The sequence below is a fragment of the Acanthopagrus latus genome, chromosome 15, assembly GCF_904848185.1.
Source record: "Acanthopagrus latus isolate v.2019 chromosome 15, fAcaLat1.1, whole genome shotgun sequence".
NCBI classification, from domain to species: Eukaryota; Metazoa; Chordata; class Actinopteri; order Spariformes; family Sparidae; genus Acanthopagrus; species Acanthopagrus latus.
Window position 1 is genome coordinate 8645761 of NC_051053.1, and position 24859 is coordinate 8670619.

Consider the following 24859-nt stretch of genomic DNA (forward strand, 5'->3'; position numbering starts at 1 on the left):
TCCTCCTCCTTTCACCCGAAGGGATTTCTTAAAAACGTGAAGACCTTGTGTGATTCATTTCTTCACAATGAAAAGATGCAAAGTCAGAAAAATAACAAAATACATTTTACATGAACACGTTCTCTTTCTTATCTCTTTAATTTTACAGAGATTTACCCTTGAATTGAGGGACCTTGAATGATAAAAGTGGTTGAATTTGCTAAAATCTGACACCACTGCGACGTCACCCATTGATCTGTGGATTTATTTGAATGAGAGGGTGGAGCTGGGAGCTGGGAAGGGTATCCTGATTTGATCTGACTGAGAAGATAAGGACATGCCAATTACATGGCAATTACAAGTTAACCAACCTACCATCCTACCAAGGTATACTGTTTACTCGGGTAATAAATCAAGTGAGAAGAAGGGTGATTTTGTTCATACATTCACTTAAATCGATGGAAAACCACTGAGGTAGAATGAAAGTTTAAGACACCTCAACATTGGCTTTACTTTCCAAACTCTGTAGCTCCCTCAATATTTTATGCAGACAATGAAAAGACGGTACATACTGCACCTGCTCTCTGTACTTATGATTGGCCACTTATCCATCCTGTACATCAGTTAAGCTTCACATGTCTCTGAATGCTGTTTTTGCACCATCAGCAGCTCAACTACAGATTAAATGTTCCCTGTCCTTCCAGAGGAGAGAGAGATTGGACTTTAAGAAGCCTGGCGACTCATTCATTATTCCACAAGAAAAAAATAATCATTTTGTCACAAAAAGGTTTTGTTAAGCAGGAAATGCTTATAATTGCTTTCTTGTTCTTTTTGTTTTCTGGTGGGCCCTTAAGATCTAGCCTTGAAAGCTGCTGACCCCCTGGCTGGTGGCCAAAACTTTACTACTTAAGAAAACATATCTATCTATATATTAACACAGTATGTATGCATGCAGGTACAGCAACTACCAACTAATAAAAAAATCACCTTCAGCCATCCCGTTTTCTTTGACCTTCCAAACGTAACGGTGTGAATGTCGATCCGGTGGTTCAGTCGATCGCTGACGATGGCTGCCACTCCTGACCCGAGGTTGAATCTGTGCACGACTCTGCCGTTTCGCAACCCCAGGACGAGGAAGTCATCGCCGTCGTTGCCTGGAACACACACACACACACACACACACACACACACACACACACACACACACACACACGCGCACACGCGCACACACACACACCTCAAAAGTTTTCCACGAGTGCATCAGACAGCTATAATAACACGGTTCCAACAGAGCACGCTCAAAAACTCATCCTCGGCAAGTGATCTGCTTATTCATTACAACATAACATAACAAATATTTAGTATAATGAAACATCTGTTTGCTTAAAGATTAGTTTCAGTTGTCCTTGTGTTTCATGCGTTGTTGTACACTCTGCCTCTCTTCACTGTAACTGGATCACAGCAATAAGATAATGAACTCATTCCTTGGTGGTGGCGATCAAAAGAAGCCACATCATTAAACCAATTATCACGCGAGCTATTCGCATTTCATCTATTCTTGTGTTGTGCCTTTGAAACTGCACCGTTTCCGACTGCGCCACTCACGCCGCCGACAAGCATCTCATTATCCATATTGCTCTTGTTTTGCTTTGCCTCCACCTTGATGAATCGTACTCCCGAGAGAAAACAGGAGTGCAGGGGATCCACAAGATCTCGTGTGTTTCCCTTCTTCTCCTCATCTTCTGACGAAACACGCCGGTGACAGTGACTCTGCCTTTACCTGCTGCCGGATCTGACCCCGCGGAGACGAGATCTTAATTCAAAGCGAGGGGCCGCTGACAGCGTCACATGGCACCTGCGCCTCAAAGCCCGTTTAATGCAATTAACATCGATACTTTTGAGATGCTCGGTTCACGTGCCTATTTCATGCTCGCACTTCCAACACGCTCCCTTTTGAGAGTCAGGAGCAATAATGGTTGAGCTGGAAATCAACTAGTTGCCCAACTGCAGGAAGACTCATTAATAATGTCTCAAAATCTGCCAAGAAAGACAATCCTTGTGGGGATCCTCCTTGATTAAAGGACCTCAGAGGAGAGTGGATATCCATTAGATAGCGCATTACCATACACAGCGGGATGAAGCCTCTTAAAATGGCAATAGCATGTCTTTTTAAAATCCTTAATGAAGTTTGACAACTCAAATCCAACTGAGGAGACGCCCCGAGGCTCGTCTCCCTCTTTTCCATTCCAATGATTTTCATATTGGCGCGCAGGTGTCTAGATAGGAGCTCACCTCGTCCTTTATGGCCGGCGAACAGCATCAGGTTGTCTCTCACAGCGGAGGAGTTGTCGGCAAGCGTGAACTTCAGCTTGAACTCGTAGAAGAGGCTGAGGCTGGGGACGGAGGGATAGGCCACAAAGGACGTGTAACCAAACTCATCGCTGCCGCCGAATCTGGGACGGGTGATGTTGATGGCTGCAGGAGAAGGGAAGAAACACATTTATTCCACGCGCGTGTTGAAAATGGGACTTTCTGCTGTGCTGATTCTGTGGCGGGGGATAATCTTGTCTGAATGTGAGTGGAATCAGGTCTGATTCCTCATCCCTCCAACCTCGCAGGTTACCAAAAGATGGCACTATTGCTGCACATTACACGCCGGCGGGGGGGGGGTTAGTGAAACATTCTTCTTTTTTCTGAATGCTATTACATGGTGACCTGTTTTTCAAATACTATCACCTCTTCAGTCCCATTCTATTTTCATTAATAGCTGTTTAGGACGGGTTTCTGGCAAGCAAGCAATCGCTTCACACTCAATGTTCACAAGGGTGGCACAATAATCCCAGTGATATTCAATTACAATTCCGAATGCATGGTTGATTCAATAATGCTCCTCTCTTGTACTTCCTCTCAGCGCACCCCATCGACTTGATTTAACACCGAGGACTCAATGTAAATTTCCACGCGCTCATTCAAAATTACACGCTGCTGCGTATTTATTTTCATTCATTCATTCATTCATTCATTCATTCATTCATTCATTTATTTATTTATTTATAATACAGCAGTGAGGACTCAAGCACAAGCCTGCACTTCTTTGTCTCGACTGGAAACACCTTGTAATTCTTCTGCAGCCGCAGGCGATGGCTAAGAGGAGGTTGAGCGCTCCCCCTCTGTGACTGCCCCTCAGCTCTGTTTGGCCGCTAAATTATTAATAAAGCTGCAAACGCTTGCGTTATCATCTGTAGTCCGCCCAAGCTTTATTTGCCTATTGTCTCACTGAATGGCCTGAGTGAGTGTTACAGCTTATTCTATTATTATTTTTTAAGCTTTGCTGAGTGTGTGTGTGTGTGTGTGTGCGTGTGCGAGTTCTTCCCACCTGTTCGGAGCACATGCAAACACGTCAACCGTTATTACTAAATCAAATGACCTTGAGCTATTTACCCCGTTTATCGATGGATTACCCCCTGAGCCCTCTCCTGCGCAAATTAATTACTCATCTGAACTGATCCAGATTGATGTACGCACATTGGAGATGACCAGGAAATAATAACAAACGTGATGTCATGAAAACCCAAACTGAGTTGGGTTTTTTTTTGCCTTTTTAGCTGAGGGACAGGGAGTTAAATCGAACACCTCTGGAGAATATGGGGTCCAGGAAAACTAAGCATCAGGAGTTCCGCAAACATGAGCGCTTGCTGAATTTGCTTTTCAGTTTGCAACGTCTAAAATAAAACTCCCCCCGGAACCGTCTCAGAGACGTACTCCATCGAGTTGTATGCGCTTCCGACATAAATTCGTGATTACTCGAGTTCATGAGGCCATTAAAAAAAGTAATTAAAAGTGTGATAAATCATCTGATTAACAACGTGTCTAAAATCTAAGGCCTCACAGTTCTGCTTCAGATATGAACGGCTCGTTTTTTCGAGTTTTGTTTAGGGGCATTGCGGGACATGTTAAGGGCCATGTGGTGATGTCATGCCTCAGTAGCATTGTGGGTCAGAACCAACATGGCTGCAGAGGAAGAACACAGTACCCCTGTGTTTCAGATGATGTACAGTGTTCATGAACACGGCTCTTCAGTGGCGATGCATTACTAAAGTTGAGCAGATGCTTGTCGTACTAACGTCTTCGGGGACCGCCCATCAACGGACGCTAGCTTGACAGGCTTCATCAGTGTATGCATGTGTTGAAGCTTTTCTTGCAGTTTTCGCAGTGTTTGGAGACAAAGAGAGACGGAGCTAAAATAAAACTGAAAATTAGACATCTCTGAGATACTGGGCCATCACTTTGTTGGGCCCGTCTACATCTCATTCAAACGGACAGTAAAAGAGATTAGTGATACACATTTGAGAACGCTCCTGCAGGCGGGTTTAATCTCATACAGCAGCTTTAAGCCTCAGAAAAGGTTGACTTTACCGTCAATTACCTTTTTTTTATGTGCTAAACAGCATTCATATGAGATCACAAAAGGAGAAATAACATGTCTGATGCTGCAGGATGTGGTAGGAGTGTAGCAGGAAGTCATTTATTCTCCTCATTCAACCATTAAGCGAACAGATAATTTACAGTATGTTTGATGTAGAAACGCAAGATCAACAGAAATCACTTCAGTGGCTCAATGGTTTACAGTTACGTACTCCTACGCAGGGTTTCTGTTGGCCAACTCGTCGCTGCACAACACGCTCTAACTTGCGCTCTCAGTACATATATTATCAAAGCCGCTTATGAAAATGCACCCATCTATGGATTATAACGCCGCACTCTGTCACATAATGTAACACAGCACTTCCACTTTGCTGGGTATTTGTGTAATACGGTGCAAACCAGGCAGGAGTGGCAGAAGAAATACAGGATGACACCCGGCGCCAGATTGTGAAACGCATTCCGACATAAAGTGTGCATCTTATAGCTGCCGTGCAGCAGCTGGGGTGAGAAAAAAAAAACAAAAAACAAAAAAACAGCACTCGTCCTGAGTGAGAGATACTGTATAGAGTATGTTATCATTTTCTTTTCGATCTCAGAACGATGCAAGGGCAACAGAAACTTCGCTAAATCAATACCAAACAGAAGTGCTGATGCAGAATAACGCTGCACGGTTGAGACCACTGAAAACGGATCGTGTAAAATGTATCTGTAAAAAAAACTATGATGGGCTAATAAAAGATCGCATTACATAACGGCATGCCGACACGCGGCTGTTTGTTTATTGTGTGGCTGTGTTGAAATGACTGCTGCACTGACACCTGTCACTTAACGTATAATTCCTTGAATGGAAAATGACTAGAAATCTGCATGTGCAGCCACTATATATATTGGCTGCATTTACAGCCACTATATATATATATATATATATATATATAGCAGGGATACCCAACCACCAGTCCGTGTACCTGACTGTGGCGATGTAGTTGTCATTTATGTACTGCATTGTGTTGTGCTATTTATTGTCTGGAAACGGCAACCTTTTTATTATGTCGAACAAGGCAAAATATTCTCATTTGACATTCAAATATTCAAAAAGATGTATTTTATTTGCGTAAAAATGTCAACATGTCTCCTGGGCTGCTAGAAAAACTACTCATGTCTGGCATACAAACAGTATAACGAGATATATATTTACAAAACTACCACAATCTCAAAATAATATCATGTCTATTGAAGCCTCATCATCTCAGCTAGGCATTTATTATGTACTTCTAAACGGGCACTTAAAGGAAAAGTTGAGCTCTCGTCACCCTCATGACTACGGAAAGTATGGTGAGTTTTCATAGTCCTCAAGAGGTAAAACGCATTTTCAAATCAATTGAGACGACGCCGAAGGAGCTATGGAGTTTATGGTTTTGAACAAGTCCCCATCTTCCTCACTTGTTTAGCAGAACACTGCACTCGCTGCTTTGCTGTGAAGCTCCGGAAATGTACAACAGACGACGGAACTTCACCTGACTTGACACCAATGTGGGGGCTGAGTTGATAATGACTGAAAATCGTGCCAGTAGTTTTAACCTTTCATCCTTCTGAAAAACAGAGAAACAAACCGAACCTTGGCGGAAGGCAATTAAAATGATAATTGCAGTCAGCCAACATCACATTTGCGAACAAAGCTGATGCTCAAAACAGACAGGACGCAAGATGAATGAGTAACAGGAAGTGGTAGTACTGTACTCGTATTACTGTATATTTCACGCGAGGCGTATTGTCTTCAGTGTTTTTTTTTTCTTTCTTTATTAATTCTAAACATTAATCTTTAACAGGAGGTGGGTGCATCTTGTATACAAAGATAGATCATTAATAATTCTGAGTGAAGTCATCTCCAGTGTCCATGAATGTTTCATGAACTCAACTCTTGAGGCACTCCAGCATCATTCCCACTTCCTAGTCTTCCCTTTCCTCCATTTCCTGCTCGTTCACAGACCAACCTTGTGTTTTTGAAGTGCACATGCGAACTCCGAACGGAGAATAAAAAAAACATTCTGCTCTTTCGTGTTTCCTGCTGGACAAACAGCTTTGGCCTTTTCTCAAACAGAGAGCCGGGGCACTGCGACTGACAGTATTTTACGAGTACAAACAGAGCCCGGAGAGGCAGGGGAGTGATCAGTTTGAGAGTCTGATCTTATCTGATGTTATCGGGATTTAAATTCAAATGTCAGCCGTATAGTTAGCGTGACAATGGGAGGTTAGGTTACTCTGTTTGGCATGTGGGTGCAGGGAGACCGTCAGGGGATGCGACATGGCTGAGCGACTTATATGCCAGGCACCCCGCTGCTCCTGCCCTCAGTTTAGTCAAGCAAAACCCTTTGTTTGTGAGAACCACTGTCTATGAAGCCTCCTTCTTACGGTTCAACTGTTCGGAATTATAACACAGCCCACGATGGAGCAGATAATCCCGTTTTCTATAACTTCTTTGTCTTCCAGAATTGACTCCAAAAAGCTCTGTGTGACTAAAATGTTGAGTTGACAAGACAATAAACAAGAATCTACAGCTGTGCGTGAGGTCGTGTGAAGCTGTGCCACAGTAGTGCTCTGAGCTAAATGCTAATGTTGGCATGCTAGCACTAGCCACGATGAAGCTAACACGCGCATGTTTTAGCTCGTATAAATGTGTAAGCGAACACACCAACTGATTGATTATTAAATTGTTTTTTTTCAGTCGTCGTAGTAGTAGTTTGGATTATAGTGTATCATCTATTTTGTAAAATTGTTTTGGGGATTTACACACTGAAAAGTGCCAAATTAAATTCAATTTGAAATGATGAAATGATGAAATGTTTACAATTTTTACATTAACACTTGCTAATGAGCATTGACCACAAACAGAAATGTGGGAAGTGTCTGGTCATTAATGTGCTTGATGTTTTCTGTCAATCAGTTGCTCCACTGATCAACTCAACAACTGCAGCTTGTAGTTACACACTCTTTCAAGTATTTCAGGGTCTCAGCTTCAATGTCTCACATGGTGACTACATATAACACCTGTTTTTATGTCTTAATATCGAATATAACATGGTACAGAGCCTGTCACTGATATGTCGTTTTTTTTCTCTGATTTTATTGTTAACCTTCATTTAGACAGGTGATCTCGCAGAGGGTCTCATTAGACAGACCTGGTCAAGATGACAGCAGCAGCACGACACAAAGTTACAGACGGTGTGTTCAGTGTGGCGACAACAGAGAACAAAAGTGATATGCGCGGACAGCTGCACGACCATTATTAACTGATCTGAGCAAAGGTCAAAAGCGCTCAGAAATAATCATTACCCTCGCAGAGACACTCGGCCTAGATCAGATGATTATGGCTGCGGAGCTGTGTGACGGTAAAAGAAAGTTCTTATTTACCTGGGTTTTGTGTTACAGCCTATAATGAAATGGAAAATATGTGTCCGCAGACAGCGAGAAGTGACAGCAAGCTAGCTTCGCTGGTAATGTGAGAGAACATCAACGCCCCTCTGTACAGCGTGAGCCTGACATTTTTAGAGAAAAGTTCTTAAGAGAACTGCTGAAATTCAGTTGTTGGGGAAATAAGATCTCATGAACTGAGAGGAGCCTTTTGGAATATTCAGCAAAGCCGGCGTGAGTTTTGCCTCTATTATCCAACTCTTTTGCTGGAGGAAGACGTTTCTGCCTTTTCAGCACAATTTAGTTTCATTAATCCCTTTACTTAACAACAGGCTCCCATTCTACCGACTGCTCAGGGCTCTCATTCACCAACTGTTTGCAGATCATCTTAATAAAGCCGCTAAATCTACGCCGCGCTGATCTGAGCGGGCGCTTTTGCACTTACGTTCGTCACACAGTAGACCCTGTCTCCCGTAGGGGCAGAGGCACACGGCTTCCAGCGGCGACTTGGGGATGCATGTGGCTCCGTGACCGCAGGGGTCGCGCTCGCAGGCGCTGAACTGGCACAGCCGGCCTGTGTAGAGCGGGGGGCACTCACAGAACCAGTCCTCCGCATCGCTGAATGTGTAGACATACAGAGGAAGACATCATTAAGGCCGGAGGTGAAAATGGGCCGTGACATTACTGCAATATGTCCAGACGCTTTACAACAGGGGGGCCCAAACTCTCTCCCTTGGAGGGCCAAAACTGAAACCTGACGGCAGGGTCTGGGCCGAAAGCAAACACCTATGCTATAGTTCTATAGGATTTTCAGACAGTAAATGGTACTAGAGACCACTGCTACAAATTTCAAGAGCATTTTTCTCACACAAAAATAAAACAGCACAGAGATTCATATCATAACTATGCAAAAGTGAGAATTTGCAACCATAATTAGAACAAATAGGGGGCAACATTTCACCAGAAGCAGCGCTAATCGTGCTAACAGTAGCTCCTATTAGCTAATTAGCTCAAGTAGCAATGGAGCCTGTGGTCTGAACTGTGATCTTGGAGGACCAGGTGGGTGCAGGTGCCCACACCACTAGCTTGGGGAGCTTTGGCCCAGGACAGGCCAGGGCTAGCAGGTTAGCATGCCAACTTCAGCAGATGTCACTTAAACAAAAAAACATCATAGTCCATCTGTAATTTTTTTTTTTAACATTTCCAACTAAAATTCTTTCATGTTGCAACTTTATATATATATTTTTTTTCACTAGAAACATGCAGTGGGCTGATTTAAACCTTATGGAGATCCACTTTGAGCAGCCCGGCTTCATGAGCTAACACAAGGAGACAGTAGAAGATAAAAACAGACCACCCTGTGATGCAAAAATAATGTGTAAAATAAACTCTTGATACGCGAGGCCTACTGAAACTCCAGCATTTCAATGAATGTGCCGAAAGCTTTGAAGAATAATACGATCAACACAACAGCTCTCGCAGAGGACGAAACAAGTTCACATACGTCTCCCGGTAAAGGTAAACACGCGCAGCCTAAGAAATTACAGCACATGATTAGTAGCGCGTCAGAAAAAAAACCTACAACCAGAAACCGCACAGGATTTTTCTGTCTCCTCTCCTCGATTCATATGCACGCACTTCCTCTCCTGGCAAGAGGAGGAGGGATGATCTAGCATGCAAAGTAATATGCAGACAGGGACTTTATAAAATGCTCTGAGATGTGCACAACTTTGAAAGGTATAATATCAGATGGAGGAAGCATTGGTGGGGTTTCAAATCTATAAATTAATAATGTGTTTTGAGCAGCGGCACTGCAGGATGTAGTTTGCTCCTCGAGAAACGGGCTCCTCCAAATGAAATATTTACATTCTGTCACCGGAGTTACGTACGACTGTATCGAAGAACAAAAGGATGCTGTATAATGTAGTGGAAAAAAACAACAACAAAAAAACAGTGTATGATTATTTAACAGGCTGCTAATGTTATTTGGAGACATTCAAGCACAGTGATACACAGCTACACTGTCGCTGCCAGTTATGTGAGCGTTATTTTTCAAAATATTAGTCACAGATAAAAATTGTCGTGCGTGGAACAGAACAGGCATTGTTTCTTGTATAATCTTTGACAACCTGAATCAAATATTTAATGGAGCCCCTTCTGGTGCAGTCTTCACGTTACAGTGCTAATTTGTCCCTCGCGTTGCCAGTCAGTTGTTGCGCTTAAATGCCGGCGACACAAAAAAACTGCGTGGGTTTTCCTCCAGATGCTCCAGTTTCCTCCTGCAGTCGAAAGACAGGCAGGTGAATTGGACACTTCATATTGATGGCAGGTGTGAATGTGAGTGCGAATATGTTTTTCTGTCTGCTTGTGCTGAGAGGCTGCCATCAAGAGCGCCAGTAATCCGCCCTGCACAGGATGAGTGGGACAAGAGTGTTTCTATTTGACAGAAATGTAGAATATAAATATTGGTGAAATCAGATACGACAAATACTGTATCGTTAGATAATGTTCACGGTTTTTAAACTGCCGTCCACATTCGAGAGAAAACATGGTCATGTAGTCACTGGTCGAGTCTCAACTAGTGGACAAATGCTTGTAATTACCACCTACTTAGCATAATATTTCTGGACCTATAACATTAAATGTTCTCCAAATTTATACTGGCTTTGTTGGGGATAACCAATGTTTATAAACCTTTACAGTTACAAGTGGTTTATTAAGCATTTCACACGTTGTTGACTGTGAAATAACCAGTAACTGCATTTTAATCAAAGGAAACATATTATGCTTTTTAGTTTTTCGTGTTCCTTCAGTGTGTTATATAAGTTCTTGTGCATGTAAAAGAGCCTATATATTAAAATGGTCACAGTCCACACCAACAGAAGCTCCTCTCTCCCACAGAAAACACCACCCCTGAAATGCCTCGTCAATCGTCCCGCCTTTAATTACATGACTCTGTGACATCACAAGACGTCACAGAGATACATGTTTGCATAATTTACGCCTAGCGTGCCTGTTTAAATTGTAAGAATGAATTTAACAGCTGCCTCCAGCTGTTAACGGTGCTGGCTCAGGCATGTGTGAGCTGACCAATCAGAGGAGGGAGTGTATTTGAGAGGTGTTTCAGACAAACACATATAAAAGCCCAACTTTTAGTAAAGGTATCACACAAGATGACACAACAATACCAACCCTGGAACCATTCACCACAGTTAACTCTCTTCACTACTTTCATTAGGGGGAAAAAAATCAATTCTGTTCAGAAGTGCTGAATCTGAATTAACAGAGAAGAATCATGTGGGCTTGAAGTTTTGGCTGACATACGTTTGTCTTTGCAACAGAAAGAAATACCTTTGTGTCCTCTGAACAAAATGAAAATAACCAGTACAAAAAAAACACATAAAAACTTATCAAACTAATGTAAATGAATTGTAAAATGACTTGATTACAAGCACTCGATTCAGGCAGCAGGCATCACTGGCTCCAAGAAGGCAAAGTGCAGATAGAAGAGAGGAAGGTTGAAAACACTCGAGTTTTAATTGGCCTAATCAAAAACTTGGGATGTGTGGGGCGACAAAAAGGTTATTTTAATTTGGCTGAGGTAATTGTTTTGATTATGAAATTGTGCCAATGCTTCCAAAATAATCTGAATGTTAACCGCGAACGCCGGTGCTCGCCACGTCTCACGCCGCTCAGAGAGGTCCACACGGCGAGAGCGCACTGTAGGCCGCATAAATTATGAAGAAAGACTACATTTTTAATGTAACGAGCACCAGATAAAACGATGAATTATTGACCGCTCAGCCTATGATATCCCTGTCAGCTGGAACAATAAGCCACATGCATTTCCTCAAATTTCATCCCGTGTAAGTTATTTACAGAACGCTTCTTTTCAAGTGCTTGTTGGTATGCAAATACAGTGCTACAGTAAGGCACTGATGAGGCTCCGCTGGCATGGCAGTCCCTCAGTTCTCCGGATGAAAGCATTTAGCCTGCTTTATCCTTTGTTAAAATAAAAAAAGAGGACCACTGGGTTTAGCAGATATTATTTATAGAGGAGGACTGCTTTGTGTACTAAGACGCCATTTGCTTTCCAGTATTGCAAACAGCCAGTTGGACGCCGTTACACTCCAGACACTATGATTCTGCTCAGTGGGTGAGAGGCAAAATCATCCGAAAGACGACTAGTTCGCCCCCCCCCCATCCCTCAATTATTTGTCTCCTGAATTGGAGCAAAGGGATGTGGCGGAATTTCCGCGTGGCACTAACCTGCGGGTTCCCTTTTTAGCAGACGGCTGTTCGATACTTTTCCCCTGACCTCTTCCCGGCACCCTTACAAACATTTTCTTGGCGATTGAAGGCGATCTGAGTCCTCTGAAACATACTGCCGCCGAGAAGCTGGTTTAGATGATACTTGAAATGAAATCCTTATAGAAAGGAGGCATAAAGGCGTGAGGGAACTTTTTTCTCAGCAGATCAGACAGTATTTCTACGGACCAACCTAGAACACTGTGCACACTGCAGAGAGCTGTGCCTCTCTGTCGCTCCTTTTAAAACGCATCCGCACGTCTAAACTCGACCCTTTTCTGAAAAATGTGCCGGCGTATTTGTCCAAGTCTTCTTTTCCACACTTCTAAATTTCTGAGACACGGACTGAAAAGGGAGAAGACCCTCAGTGTAACTTTCATGGAGCTGTCCTTGAATAAACAAAGTGTTGTCTCCATGTCAACGAAGTTGTGTGACGGCGAATTAACATTTCTTCACTCGCTCGGGGTTCAAACCGAGGAACTGGCACAAGAATGTGCTTGGCCTGAATAACAAACAGCTGTCAGGTCAACCAGTCCTTTATTAATAGGAGAGATTTTTCTGCACGCAAAACTTGTCCACTGCATGCTGTAATGCCGAGCCATCACTGGTCGCCTCTCTCACCGAGCTCACAAGCTGTCGTCGGGCCAGATGAAGTGAAGCTCTACCTACTTCTGAGAGCAGACGTAAGCGTTTGCCAGAAGGAAAGGAAAAAAAAAAAAAGAAAAAGGCAAACTGTTGAGCTGTAATGTTTCTTGGAACCAAAACCGAAACAGCTTTTGTTTAAGAGCAGGAAGGAGACGAAAAACGTAACAGCTCAGACAAAGGGGTAAAAAGTCTGCGAGAAGAAAAACACAGCCATTAAGTGAAAAATGATGTGCACACTGAAGACCGGCTCGAGCTGGATGACTAAAATAATGAATCAAAGGACGTGTGTGTGTGTGTGTGTGGAACACTGTGGTCGATGCCGAACACCCCACTGCAGAGAACAGATTCCTTCAACTGGAGATCATGATGGTTCCCACAAAAGCCATCTGCAGATAATGGCTTCAAGGATACACACACACATACACACACACACCACACGCACTTATTTAATTTCCTTCAGTCTTTGACACGAAACCAACCACAGCAGGTTCAGTCGAGGTCACTTGTATTTCTTGTTTTCTAGTTTGGTCTCTTACATCGAAGTGAGGAAATATTTGATACCCGCAGATGGCTGTGCTTTATTTCTTCTGACGATATATAAATCATTAGTTTTGCATGTTTTTTTTTTAATAACAAAGCGACCCTTTTGTTTGTAGCAGGGTCACAGAACAATATCACAAAGTCTGACTCTTGGTCGTTAATACAGTGTGAAATTAAATTTGACAATCTTCAATTCGCAACTTCAAATAAACAAGGAGATGTAGACAAAGGAGACGTCTGGTCGCTTTATGTATTATAATGCAGATAAAAGCTGCGCCAGGTGCTCTTAGAAAAAAGGGAAAAAAGAGTACCTAAAAAAACAAAAAACAAAACAGGCAATCCAGGCACTGCAAAAAGAAAAAGAACCAAAGAGGAAGGAAACATAACAAAGATTAGTTTACAGTTTAGGAGCCCATAGGAGACTTTATCCAAATGATTATGTAAACTTAAAAACTCAAATGTAAATTTACCATAGCACTGCAGTTTCATTCCACACAGGTATGTGTTATATGAGTATAAATGAAAGGGAAAATGCAATTTTTCAATTTGTATTATCATATACCCGTATAGTGACTAAATCTCCGAACAACAAAAAAAAATCATGTGGCCCATATCGTAGCAACAATACATGAGCTGGATGATAAAATACCAGGTGAAGCTATTAAAAAGTGTCCTGGTTTATTGAACATAACTACTGATATTCATATATATGAATATTAAATCATTTATAAATATTCATATTTTGGGAAAAAAATACAGACACATTTCAAATCTATATCCACATTAAGATGGTGTCAGCGGTAGCCTACGTCATTATCTGGGTTGTGGGATTGCTTCCTATCAGCTGTTGGCACTAACACAGAGCCTGGATGAAGACATGTGGTGGAAACATCTAATAAAGGCTTTTCTGTCTGGAGTGCATTGCCTGCCTTTGGTTTTTGAAACAGCCGGATGCGCTGTCTTTTTACCTATTGACAACAAAATTGAATTATCAAAATCAAACTGACCCGACTTAAGCATCATCTGTGTATCAAAGAACTTATGCAGCTCACTCCTCTGCGCTGCAGGCGTCCATTGTTGTCCAAAAAACTAGTATGATGCATCAATGAGCCACATCATTGCACTGGGTCACACACCCCTTCATTACCACAAACACAGGCACTGAGTCGATCTCATACACAGAACACCGTCCTGCTGCTGTGAATGCTCACTGCAGCACCGAATGTGTATCAGTCTGTAGCTGAAAATAGTCTTCAACTTATTAAATCCATTTACTCACTGACCCCTTCTCCTTCTGTTGTGCTTCGTTTAACTTCATTTATGAGGAGACAGAGGTCTGCTCCTCTCTTAAAGACAAATCAGAGGCACTGCCTGCTCCTGCATGTTTTCACTCTGACTCAGGTGAAACTTGTCCCCAAGTCGTTTTAATACTTACATAATCATTATCAGTTACTCCTAAGTATGTCAAGGTTATCCACAAACTCTTTTAAAAAAAGGAAAAGGTGCATAAAAATAACCAATCTGGCCAAAAAAACCCCCCCAAAAAAAACAGTTGCACAGTTGTTTTGAAAGCACTCGTCCTCCAAAATTCAAAGACACAAATACAATAAACTCCGTAATGAGCAAGTTTTCTCTGGAAATATTCTTCAGGGAACGCAACTGCACATGGGATGATAGCTATGTTTGTTTCTAATGGCGAATTTAAATAATTGTTTCTTGGACCTTGAGTTATTTTATAGGTACTTTGAAACATGCTGGAAGGAGCTGGAAGTCTGATTAAGATAAAATTGGTTTTGCTTTCTTTTGCAGGCGGTGGAATGAAGCACTGGGAGAATTCACTGTTAAGTGGGGGATTGCGTGCCACCCAAGCTGGACTATCACAGAATGAGCAAGGCACCGTCTCTCCTGCAGCCAATTAGCAAGAAGTAATTCTGTCTGCATAAATTCCCTTCTGTATGTGTGTGTGTGTGTGTGTGTGTGTGTGAGTTAGTCCATACTCGACTCCGTAATAAACGCATCTATTTATGTTATCTGTGTTTATCCATTTTCTTTTACTTCAGAGGAGCTCACAATCTGATGAAAAAACTTTAAAGCAGCTACAATCAATACTTGTATATAAGTGCTGAATCTAGGCTACATGCATGTGAAAGAATCGTGGTGGCAGACCCGTGGAGAATTGTTATCCGATTGTGCGGTTCTCCTCAAAGATTCAGTGTTTTTCATAGAGGGGCATTTAGCGGCTAAAGAGCAGCGTATTTTTCTCCTGGCAGTCCAACAGCAGAGATAAAAGGAAAGTAAATATTGGACTTGTGCCACCAGGTAATCAGAGACATCAATCCAATTGAATGCTAATGTTGCTCAGTGTCTGCTTGATGTGTACATAAACTAAAAAGGGGCTGTTAGAAAGTTTGCAGTATGAAGTTAAAGAAATGCGCTTGTTCGATTTCTTGCCCAGAGTCTGATGAGAAGTTTGATTTACTCCATCGCAACTTCTACCACAGTGGGAGCAGCCAGTCTGTGGTTCTGTTTAAAGTATCACAGTTAAACTCAGACACAATACTTTCAATTAACTACCTGTGCACAGTGTTGCTACATAAAAGTCACTGAACACATACTAACACATTTGTACAATATTAATATCTGTGCAGCCTTGGGTTGAAAATCTGACTCTAGAGCTGTCATTCCAATGAGAAAAATGACCGTAAAGATCCACTGGGATGGCAGGTCCACTGGGAAAACAGCTTACGATGATAAATGTTTTTGTTTCTTGTTAAACAACGACCTCTAGAGGGTGTAGTAGGTATTACTGCAGCAAAGGAGGAAGTCAGACATATTTATAAGTAGTATAAAGAGCGACATAGCAGGTGGTCAGATAGGGATTGATGGGTCAAATCAACAAAAGACTTTTCGCCAGGAGGACGCTGCTTGTGTTCAGTCTGAAAGGAAGTCGACAGTCAGTATGTTTACATGATGTTAGAAAAAAAATCAGACTATTGTGACAATTCTGCTCTTGTTTGGTATGTGATTTATAGTTCTACTGAATGAAGGTCCAGTAGCAACTAGCTGAAACGGTGCATATCGCCACCTACTTGGGTGAAGTCTGACATACATCCATCAATAAATCGAATCTCCCCTGGTGCTTGTATACTGGGACAACAAGTAGTCCAATTAAAATGACCTGATCGAGCCCTGACTGGCTGCAGTAACTTGCTGAAGTCCTGAGATGTTCCTGTGAGTGAGGTTGTCAGAGAGGCTGCAAAGTGACCAACTGTAAACATTAAAAAAATATAAATGATGAAATGCTGATTTCTGTGCTATTCATATTTCATCAATCTCACTAATCTGAAAATCTGAATATAGTACATATGAAGCATACTACGGTGTCTTGTTACTGTTACGAAACGCTTGAAACAAAAGTTGCTGTATGCATCAATCAAGAATCAAGGTCTTAATTTTTTTGTATGCAATCGTTATGTAACACGTGGATGTTACATGTTACACAGGAGGTCTAATTGTCTAATCGGAGGATGATGACATGTTGCATTTCATAACCAAGTGCCAGACTCTCTACACAGGCAACAGATGTTCACATTTAGCTCTGACGAGAGACTCTTTTCTTATTTCTAGTGGTCTTGTTTGAGACAGAGCAATTATTAAGTACTTCCAGCGCAAATGTGTGTGTGTGAAGAATCTTTCCATTTTAACGTCTCCATCTGCTGTATTCACAGTCAGTCTAATGACACGGTTCCTGCGACCTGCAGCCGTGGTGTATAAAAGACACAGATATCAGAGGCATAAAAAAGGCTGGAGTCCTTGGGTGCCGCCAGCCTAGCTTTTCACATCGGTGTCACTTTAACACCTCATATGTATGTATCACCCACCGTCCACAAGCCGTTACCCTCGCAGGTTTAATATTGATATTTCCACATGCCTAAGTGAACAGGAGACCACATAAAAAGGGGACGGCGCCGGAATCACCCCAACTGAACCCACTATCAAAATCCCCTTTTCGTTTCTATTATACTGCGGCAATCCAGGTCAACTAGCGGAATGAAGAGAGCTCTGAGAACTCTCTGTGACCCCCACATGATGTGTGGTTCAAGGGGATCCCGCATAAACGTGTATTCATCACACGGGTAATTGCAAGGCCCAACCTAACACACACGACAGGCCCGTGTGACCACGACGCCACCAGCTCTTAATTGGTATTCTTGGAGCCATTCATGTTCCAATATTCATGGTGCCCCCTTTCCATTGCCTGTTTTAATAAAAGCAACTGCTAATTTACAGTGTCATAACACAATGAAGACGGCATTTAGAGCGGCTTCGCTCTGGATTACCTGAGGTGAAAGGGCATCATGTGTGGTTAATGCACACTTTAAAAGACAGGCGAAACTGCTGGTAAGTGGGGTGTGATGGCTGTAAGATGAGCTGTGCTGCAGATGGAGATGAAGGAAGTACAGATCCCCATGTGTCTGGTCCAGGGATTACCTTACTAGGCCATACATACTGTACATTCTGTAGATTTATACAAAGGAGCGGGGAGGAACAGCTTTGTTGTATAGCTACTCAGAGAATCTTCTGTCTTACCCCTCTTTCAGTAAAGCATCTCATCATTTAAAGAGGTCATATTATGAAAAAAAAAACATATCCAGTCTTTGTGCACACACATTTCGTTATGACTGAATGCTTGCCGACCAATTAAGACCACCCAGTCTGTTTTTTTTGTGGGCTGCTGAGGTCAAAGAACATATGACGGGCTCAGCTACAGTTAGCTTTGTTATATGAAGCCTGTCGTTCTCCAGCATCCTTGCCGTTAGGCTGTGTGTGTGGGAATGTGTGCATTGCTGCTGTGCATGATTAACTTGATAGACATGCCCTGAGGATGACAACATAGCTAAGTGTGAAAAACAAATGACCAATCCGCAAGACTTTATTCTCTTGGCAACTGTGTTCGACTAACTTTAACTGGCCTGCTGGGCAGTGAGGTCGAGGCTGGTTCAGGTTATTGTGAGCTGACTAATCACAGCAGACCGTGTATTTAGGGAGGTGGGCCTCAAAGAGGCAGGTGCTAAAACAAAGGGTAAATAGGGTCTATAGTCTATCTGGGTCGATATATCGATTCAATTATCAAAATCCTGTAGCACTGATGCAAAGTGAAAACATTGATTCATATCATATGCCTTTATTTTGAAATTCTCATTCTATTTTTATCAAAAATAATATACTGTTTTCCATTGAAATGTCTGGAACCACCACTAAACTAATAAAAGAGCTCAGTAATGAAATTGACAAAACACATTTTAGCTGCTTTCTGTGAGCTGATATAAATGTAACTGGACGATGTTAAATTGGCATGATATCATCTCATATCGATCGCAGGCCCCTGTATCAAATTGAATTTAAGTTGTATTGTGGCAGACTTTGTGATATCTGCAAAAATTGTACCGTTGTCCAAAGAATCAATACAATATGGTATTGTGATGAAACTTGCAATTTACACCCCTCGCATATATAGCCCTGCAACAGTGGACAGTATGTAAAACAAAATGTATATTTTGAGCATTCAGGCACGTAAACGTATTCTAGCAGTAACCCAAAATAAAAATATTAACTTGAAAATGAGCATAATATGTCTCCTTTAAGTTACTGACTGTGCAATTATATATTTCTCTGTATAATCACAATAATGACACTCTTGTCGATTTGATATCAAATTGTTTATCATTTCAGCTTTGAAAATTTAGATTAAACAAAGTTCCTCACTGATAATATTGGCAATATCGGTGCTGTTTAGTGTTGTATACGGTTTTCCTCTGCCAGATAACAGTATTTCCGTCTTAAATGTCATATCATGTCAAATCCAGGACCAGAGCTCATCAGCAGGAGGTGGGCTGAAAAAATGTTGAGCTGAGTCAAAGAAAACCAAGAGCTTTAAAGAGTAGCTGACCTCTGTTATTGCGCTGGCTCCTCCAAGGGTGCTGCTGAACTGAGGGAGAGCAGGCGCCTTCACACTGAAGTTATGTCCCATTTATTTTCTGTTGCTTATTTATTTAATTGCCACAGTGTTACAGACTCTCAGAAAGCTGGAACTCTCGACAACACTGAAAAATTAATCAACTTGCAAAGCTGCAGCCCTTGTAACAGCCTGTTGTTGTCAAACTGAAAATATCTGGAAATGTAGTTCGGTACAATTGACTTGCTTCTCCCTCTAAGTTGCTGCAAAAACGTCAGAAAATTGTTAAAATTATGGAATCAAGTCACCTAGTCATAAAAATGGCTACATCTTGTGACGACAATTATCCAATTAAATGATTCGCAGTTTGACGCTATTCATCAATTTGTATTGATTTTCTGCTGATACCGAGTCCCAGTCCAATGTCTCACAGCGAGCCTAAACTGAAATTAGTCCGAAGTTGATAAGATAAGAATTAGTTGGTGCTGGGAAGAGGAGCCATTGCAAAAACTGTCATTTCATTCGCTCGCTGGCTGACTGACTGGGTGACTGTGTGCTCAAAGCTCCCAATGCACAGTCACAGCTCCATTCATGTTCTCAGAGATTGGGAAAACAATTTAAACGGGAATATATATTCCCACAACAGAAACACTGGCTGTGACAGTCCCTTCTCAAGCCGAGTCACACGGGCATGAAGAAACAGCCGGTCAAACACGGAGGTGAAATGGCTCTGTCACTCAAATTAGTTTCTCCTTCACCACTTTTGTTGTTTGTAAGAAAATCCAGTTAACACTCCTTTTTTTCCTTCACTTTGAGTGAAGGATTTTGCCTCATTTCTGGGGTAATATCTTTCACGTCCTTCCTAAATTAGGAGGAAATTCAATTGCAACAACTGTATTCTTTTTTTCTTTCAAAAGGCAGTTTAGTGATTTTTCTTTTCTGTGAAAGGTGACCTCGTACCTGACGCAAGTCCCTCCGTTCCGACAGGGAAGGTGCTGGCAGACAGGCGGGTCGCAGTTCTTGATGTTCCTCCCTCTCACCGCCTCACCCGCCAGGTAAATCTCCTTCGAGTTGACCTGAAGTTCCCTGATACATCCAATGAATCTCCGCACTCCCTTTGCGCTCCCGTCATGCATCTCCCAGTGGGACGAAACATCCCCAAGAAATATGGGTCCAAAGGTTCCCTGCAGAGAAAAAACAAAAAAGAGCCGGAAAGCCAGTGATCAGTGTGATCGTTTAGTAAATCACAGTGCATCATAATATATATGTAATACATATATACAGGCTCTCAATAACAGTGTTGGGGTGAATGTATTAATATCATTATTGCATTTACAGGACAGCATATTAAAATCAACAAAAAAGATGAACACTATCAGCCACTGTTGCTCTCCAGATCCACATAATCCATGTAATCATGGAGTTAAAGTCTTTTTCTTTTTTCCTTCCTGCCGACATCACACAGTAATACACATCCTGACGCAGCGAGAGAGAGGTGCAATATCTCCAAAATGCTGCGAGCTTTCTTTGATGCGCAAGGTAATTGGGTAGAATTAATGTAGATAAATTTCTGTGAACTTGCTGCTTATCGTACCGTAACGGTCAATTTAACAAGTGAGGCATAATTGTGTCTGCAACCAAAGTGGAGCCGCATTGGAAAAAAAGAAAAAAAGAAATAAAAAAAAAAAAAGAAAAAAAGTAGCACGAGACCGTCTCACATAAGCACTAAATTACATATATTTCATTCAGAGAGGTGACCCCCGGTTGTGCAAATGAATATTGAATACTACTTTCTATCTGGAAGGTTTACATAACACTTTCATACCCACTCTGTGCGCGATGATTAATTTATGAAAGACAAATCAGCATTTAATCACAGCTTCATTACGCATTTCTTTTTCAAATTATGTAAGGGGGTGACAGTGGATTCAAAAAAGACTCCCTTGAGTCAGTGTGGGTTTCTGCTCAGTGAGTGGATAGTTATATACTGCAGATTAAAGCAGTGGCTCTCCCAAGTTTTCCCCACCAAGGACCACTTAACTGACACCTATTAGACCACTGAACTCCCTTTTTGTGAGATGTAGTCCCAGCCGACCGTCTGATTAGAATCTTGCTAATAGATGCCTTTTTTAGCGTATAAAACCCATGACCGAAAACAGGTATACATTCTGTGGTTGTGTTGCATACGGATGAAATGAGTGAAAATGAATTATTCCCCTTTTCGCTGGGGATCCCCTGAAACCCCCTCGAGGACCCCTGGAGGTCCCGAGATCCCACATTGAAAGCCACTGGTTCGCAGTATTCAGCAGGCCTATTCAATTCTGGCCCAAAAGCAACCCCTGAGGGGCCCGGCATAAATCTATCATCAATCTGATATACATGTCAAAATATGTGAACGACATTTATAAGACACAATTTTTCTTGATGTTTCACACACATATGATGTCATAGATGTGATGTGTATATAACCTGCCATTTATTAACGTTTGGATAAAGGTTCTCAGTTGTCCTGGTTATTCTAAGTGCTGTATCTTAGGCAACTGAAGGTGTTTCGCCTCTGATCCAAAAGGCTTGTTGAGTTCTAACTAACTCGAGGGGAGCCGGCCTACTTAGACATAACTTATCACCCACTTACAATGCTGTACCGAGATCCCTCCCAAGACAGCTGAACAACCATTCACACCCAGGCTCAGATAGCCTTAGAAACCCACACGAAGGTCAGTTTGACCAACAACCCATAAGTGGCCCAAACAGCCCTGAAACTCAGAGCTCACACATGTTCTAAATGACTCTGTAAGCACACTCCCACACAGAGTTTAAAAGCCTGCAACTCCCCTCCAACTAGTCAGAACTTTAGAAGCCTCTTGGATGAGAGGTGAAATGTCTTCAAGCAACTGAAACAAGTCCAGCTGACTACAATACAGCACCTGGGTATTTTAACATCGTTGTCTGGCATTTGGCAATACCAAAAGTCTAGGACAAGACCTGAATGCTATAAATATCTTACTTGAACATTAAAATCTTAAATTATGACATTTATAATTTAATGAAGTTCATTAAAAACCATGTTTGGGGTAAGATTACAGTATTACATCACTTTAAGCAGTAACTTACTAATAAAATGTGTCTCAAACAGGATTTCAGAGATACTGTTACAGCTACTGTAACATATGTTATCACCAGAAGTTCAGCATCATCCACACCACGTTACTTCTGCCACCACGCCACCAGAAACATATCCCCTGCAAAAGAATTTTGTAGGCTAAATTGCAGAAGAGCTGCTGTCAGACTGTTTTGGGGACATACTTACTGCAATTTGAATTTATCACAAAAAAGGACACAACGAAATAGTCAAGTGCAATCTTTGTATGGTGAACAAACTCTGTCCAGTGAGAAAGAGTAATGAACTGCAATAAACCTGATCTTCAGTGCTCTGATTAGTCATTATGAAATAACATTATTCTCTTCCATTTCATCATGCCTGGCCATGCTTCTGCACTCATTTTGGGGAAAGTAACACAAAAGTAGCATAATCAGTAACACAACGCTCTACACAGACATTGATATTGTAGAGTAACTCATTCCTAACAATACATCTCACTTAATATGTCTACATATACAAGTCAAATCTGGTAGCTATGCAGATGATACCCAAATTCAGCGGGAACCCAACACAGGATGAACATCGTTCCTGCAGAACGTAGCAGTGACATGATTGTGAACATATTCAGAGTATTTACGCTGATCTCACTTCACATTTTCAATCTCCTATCAGAGGTTATGAAATCCTAGCAGTCATATCAGAATTTATATGGCTTTGATACCCTTCAAATGTTACATTCATCATGACAGCTGGCTGGCACTCGTGTAAAGGTGTTGGGCAGCTGCAGGCGGAGGTGTTCAGTGGTCAGGATCATGAAGAAGTGTTACGCCACATAATCATATGGAAGCTGGCTTTAAATCACGTAACCACTGCACACTCAAGAGCTCCCAAAAAGCCACGCATGACAGCGTTCACGGGGACGTGATGCCACTGCAAAGGTAAGAGACCTTAAAAAATACCTTTAACAAAGCCGAAAACTCGGATAAAAATAAAGTGGCCGTGGCTGGATACTTTTACAATGAGCTAAACTGTATTTTATGTGATACCACCAGCTATGAGCCACCGGAGCGGCATGATGACGATGGGCTGATACGGGAGCGACTTTACGACACCTTCAAGTGTGTTTACCATGTTTATGAGATGAGTCTATTTGAGAGACCCGCTGATGCAATATTCATGACTGATGTAAGTGGACTCACAGAGTGGGTTCACGAGAACCCTATGCTGATTCCTGAGGTCTATTTGAAGGCAGTCAACACCGCCTCCATTTCATTATTATATTTCCAGATAGCCTTCTGAAGCACATGCAGGGAAGTTTAGATAAGGAAGCCGGTCACACTGATACAACATCCGCCAGACAACAAACTGCTGTGAAGCAAGCCATATTTCAGTACTAGAAGCTTACTTTTTGAACATGACCTTGGTTAAAAATGAAGCAGTAAGACTTTCAAATTCAAACTGAGGTCTTGCACCCTGACTCAGGCAGGAATCAACAAATATTCTGTATAAAGAAATCTCCTCTCTCTGCTGTGTATCGGCTTCCGGTCTAACCTGCCAAAGGTAACAGTGGCTACGACGTGTTTATCACTCACAGAGGGCTCCAGGGTGCATCTGTTCTCTCCCGGATACGACCAAACCTCTTTAATCGGCCGTTTGATTTCAGCAAATGCTACTTAATTTCGGTAGAATTTGTGTGTAGCGCCGCGCTGACATCTGCTAAACTGCCCGGTGAGACTCAGCAGTCAAGACTGCGAACGGTTAGCAGCTAACTTCAGCGAGGTCTGCAGCTGGGGCGTGCATGTGTGCGGAGTGTGGGCTGCAACCCATCACGAGCTCCTCTGTGGGTTCACAATGTCGAGTCGCATCAACTTTATTCATGTAGCCTAAAAATCACTCACTCGATTTTGCCTCAAAGGGTTTTACAGTCTGCACTTCAGACAACCCTTGACAACCGTAGACAGCCGGCTACAATGAGAACTTTACATAATAGCATGCTGCTGGCTTGTGTGAGTTTTCTGCCTTTCCTGCTATATATAATTAATTCGCGGGGCCCCGTGCAGTTTTGGGGCTTACATCTGAGTCAGAATAGAAAGATCTTCACTGACAGATTTGTTTTATGCTTAAACAACTAAATAAACAACGCAACTGCACTCTGTTTTACTTCGTTTATACGCAGCGGACCCTGCTACCTTTTCTAGTGCCAAACCTTGTTTTCAGCAAGTATGGAAGAAATAAATATGTCTAAGTTTCTTTTATTACCTCATTAATATTGTGTTCGTTTAAATTAGCCAAACACCAGTAAACACAATCCTTTGTCTAATCTGTGTACAAATCTAATTTTGTTTAATCTGACCGGTGCTGGGTGCAAACTCACACCAAATCACATTCATCCACTGTATCTTTTTAAAATCTAATTAATAATAATAGATAATAGATTAGTCTTTCCTAAAGGTTGGCAAATGGTCACTGGCAACTGTCGTGCAATATAACCACAG

At 42.0% G+C, this 24859-nt stretch overlaps 1 protein-coding gene across 2 annotated transcripts in view; it reads right to left on the reverse strand.

Annotated features, from left to right (window-relative positions):
- Window positions 1-24859, reverse strand: part of eys (eyes shut homolog) — a 295658-nt gene that overhangs the window by 6340 nt on the left and 264459 nt on the right. For both annotated transcript variants that reach the window (XM_037124906.1, XM_037124907.1), the window contains 4 exons: window positions 20222-20445; window positions 8258-8430; window positions 2272-2454; window positions 967-1133 (listed from right to left, as the gene is read on the reverse strand). In XM_037124906.1, the coding sequence (XP_036980801.1) occupies window positions 967-1133; window positions 2272-2454; window positions 8258-8430; window positions 20222-20445 (747 nt within the window). The remainder of the gene's footprint in view (window positions 1-966; window positions 1134-2271; window positions 2455-8257; window positions 8431-20221; window positions 20446-24859) is intronic.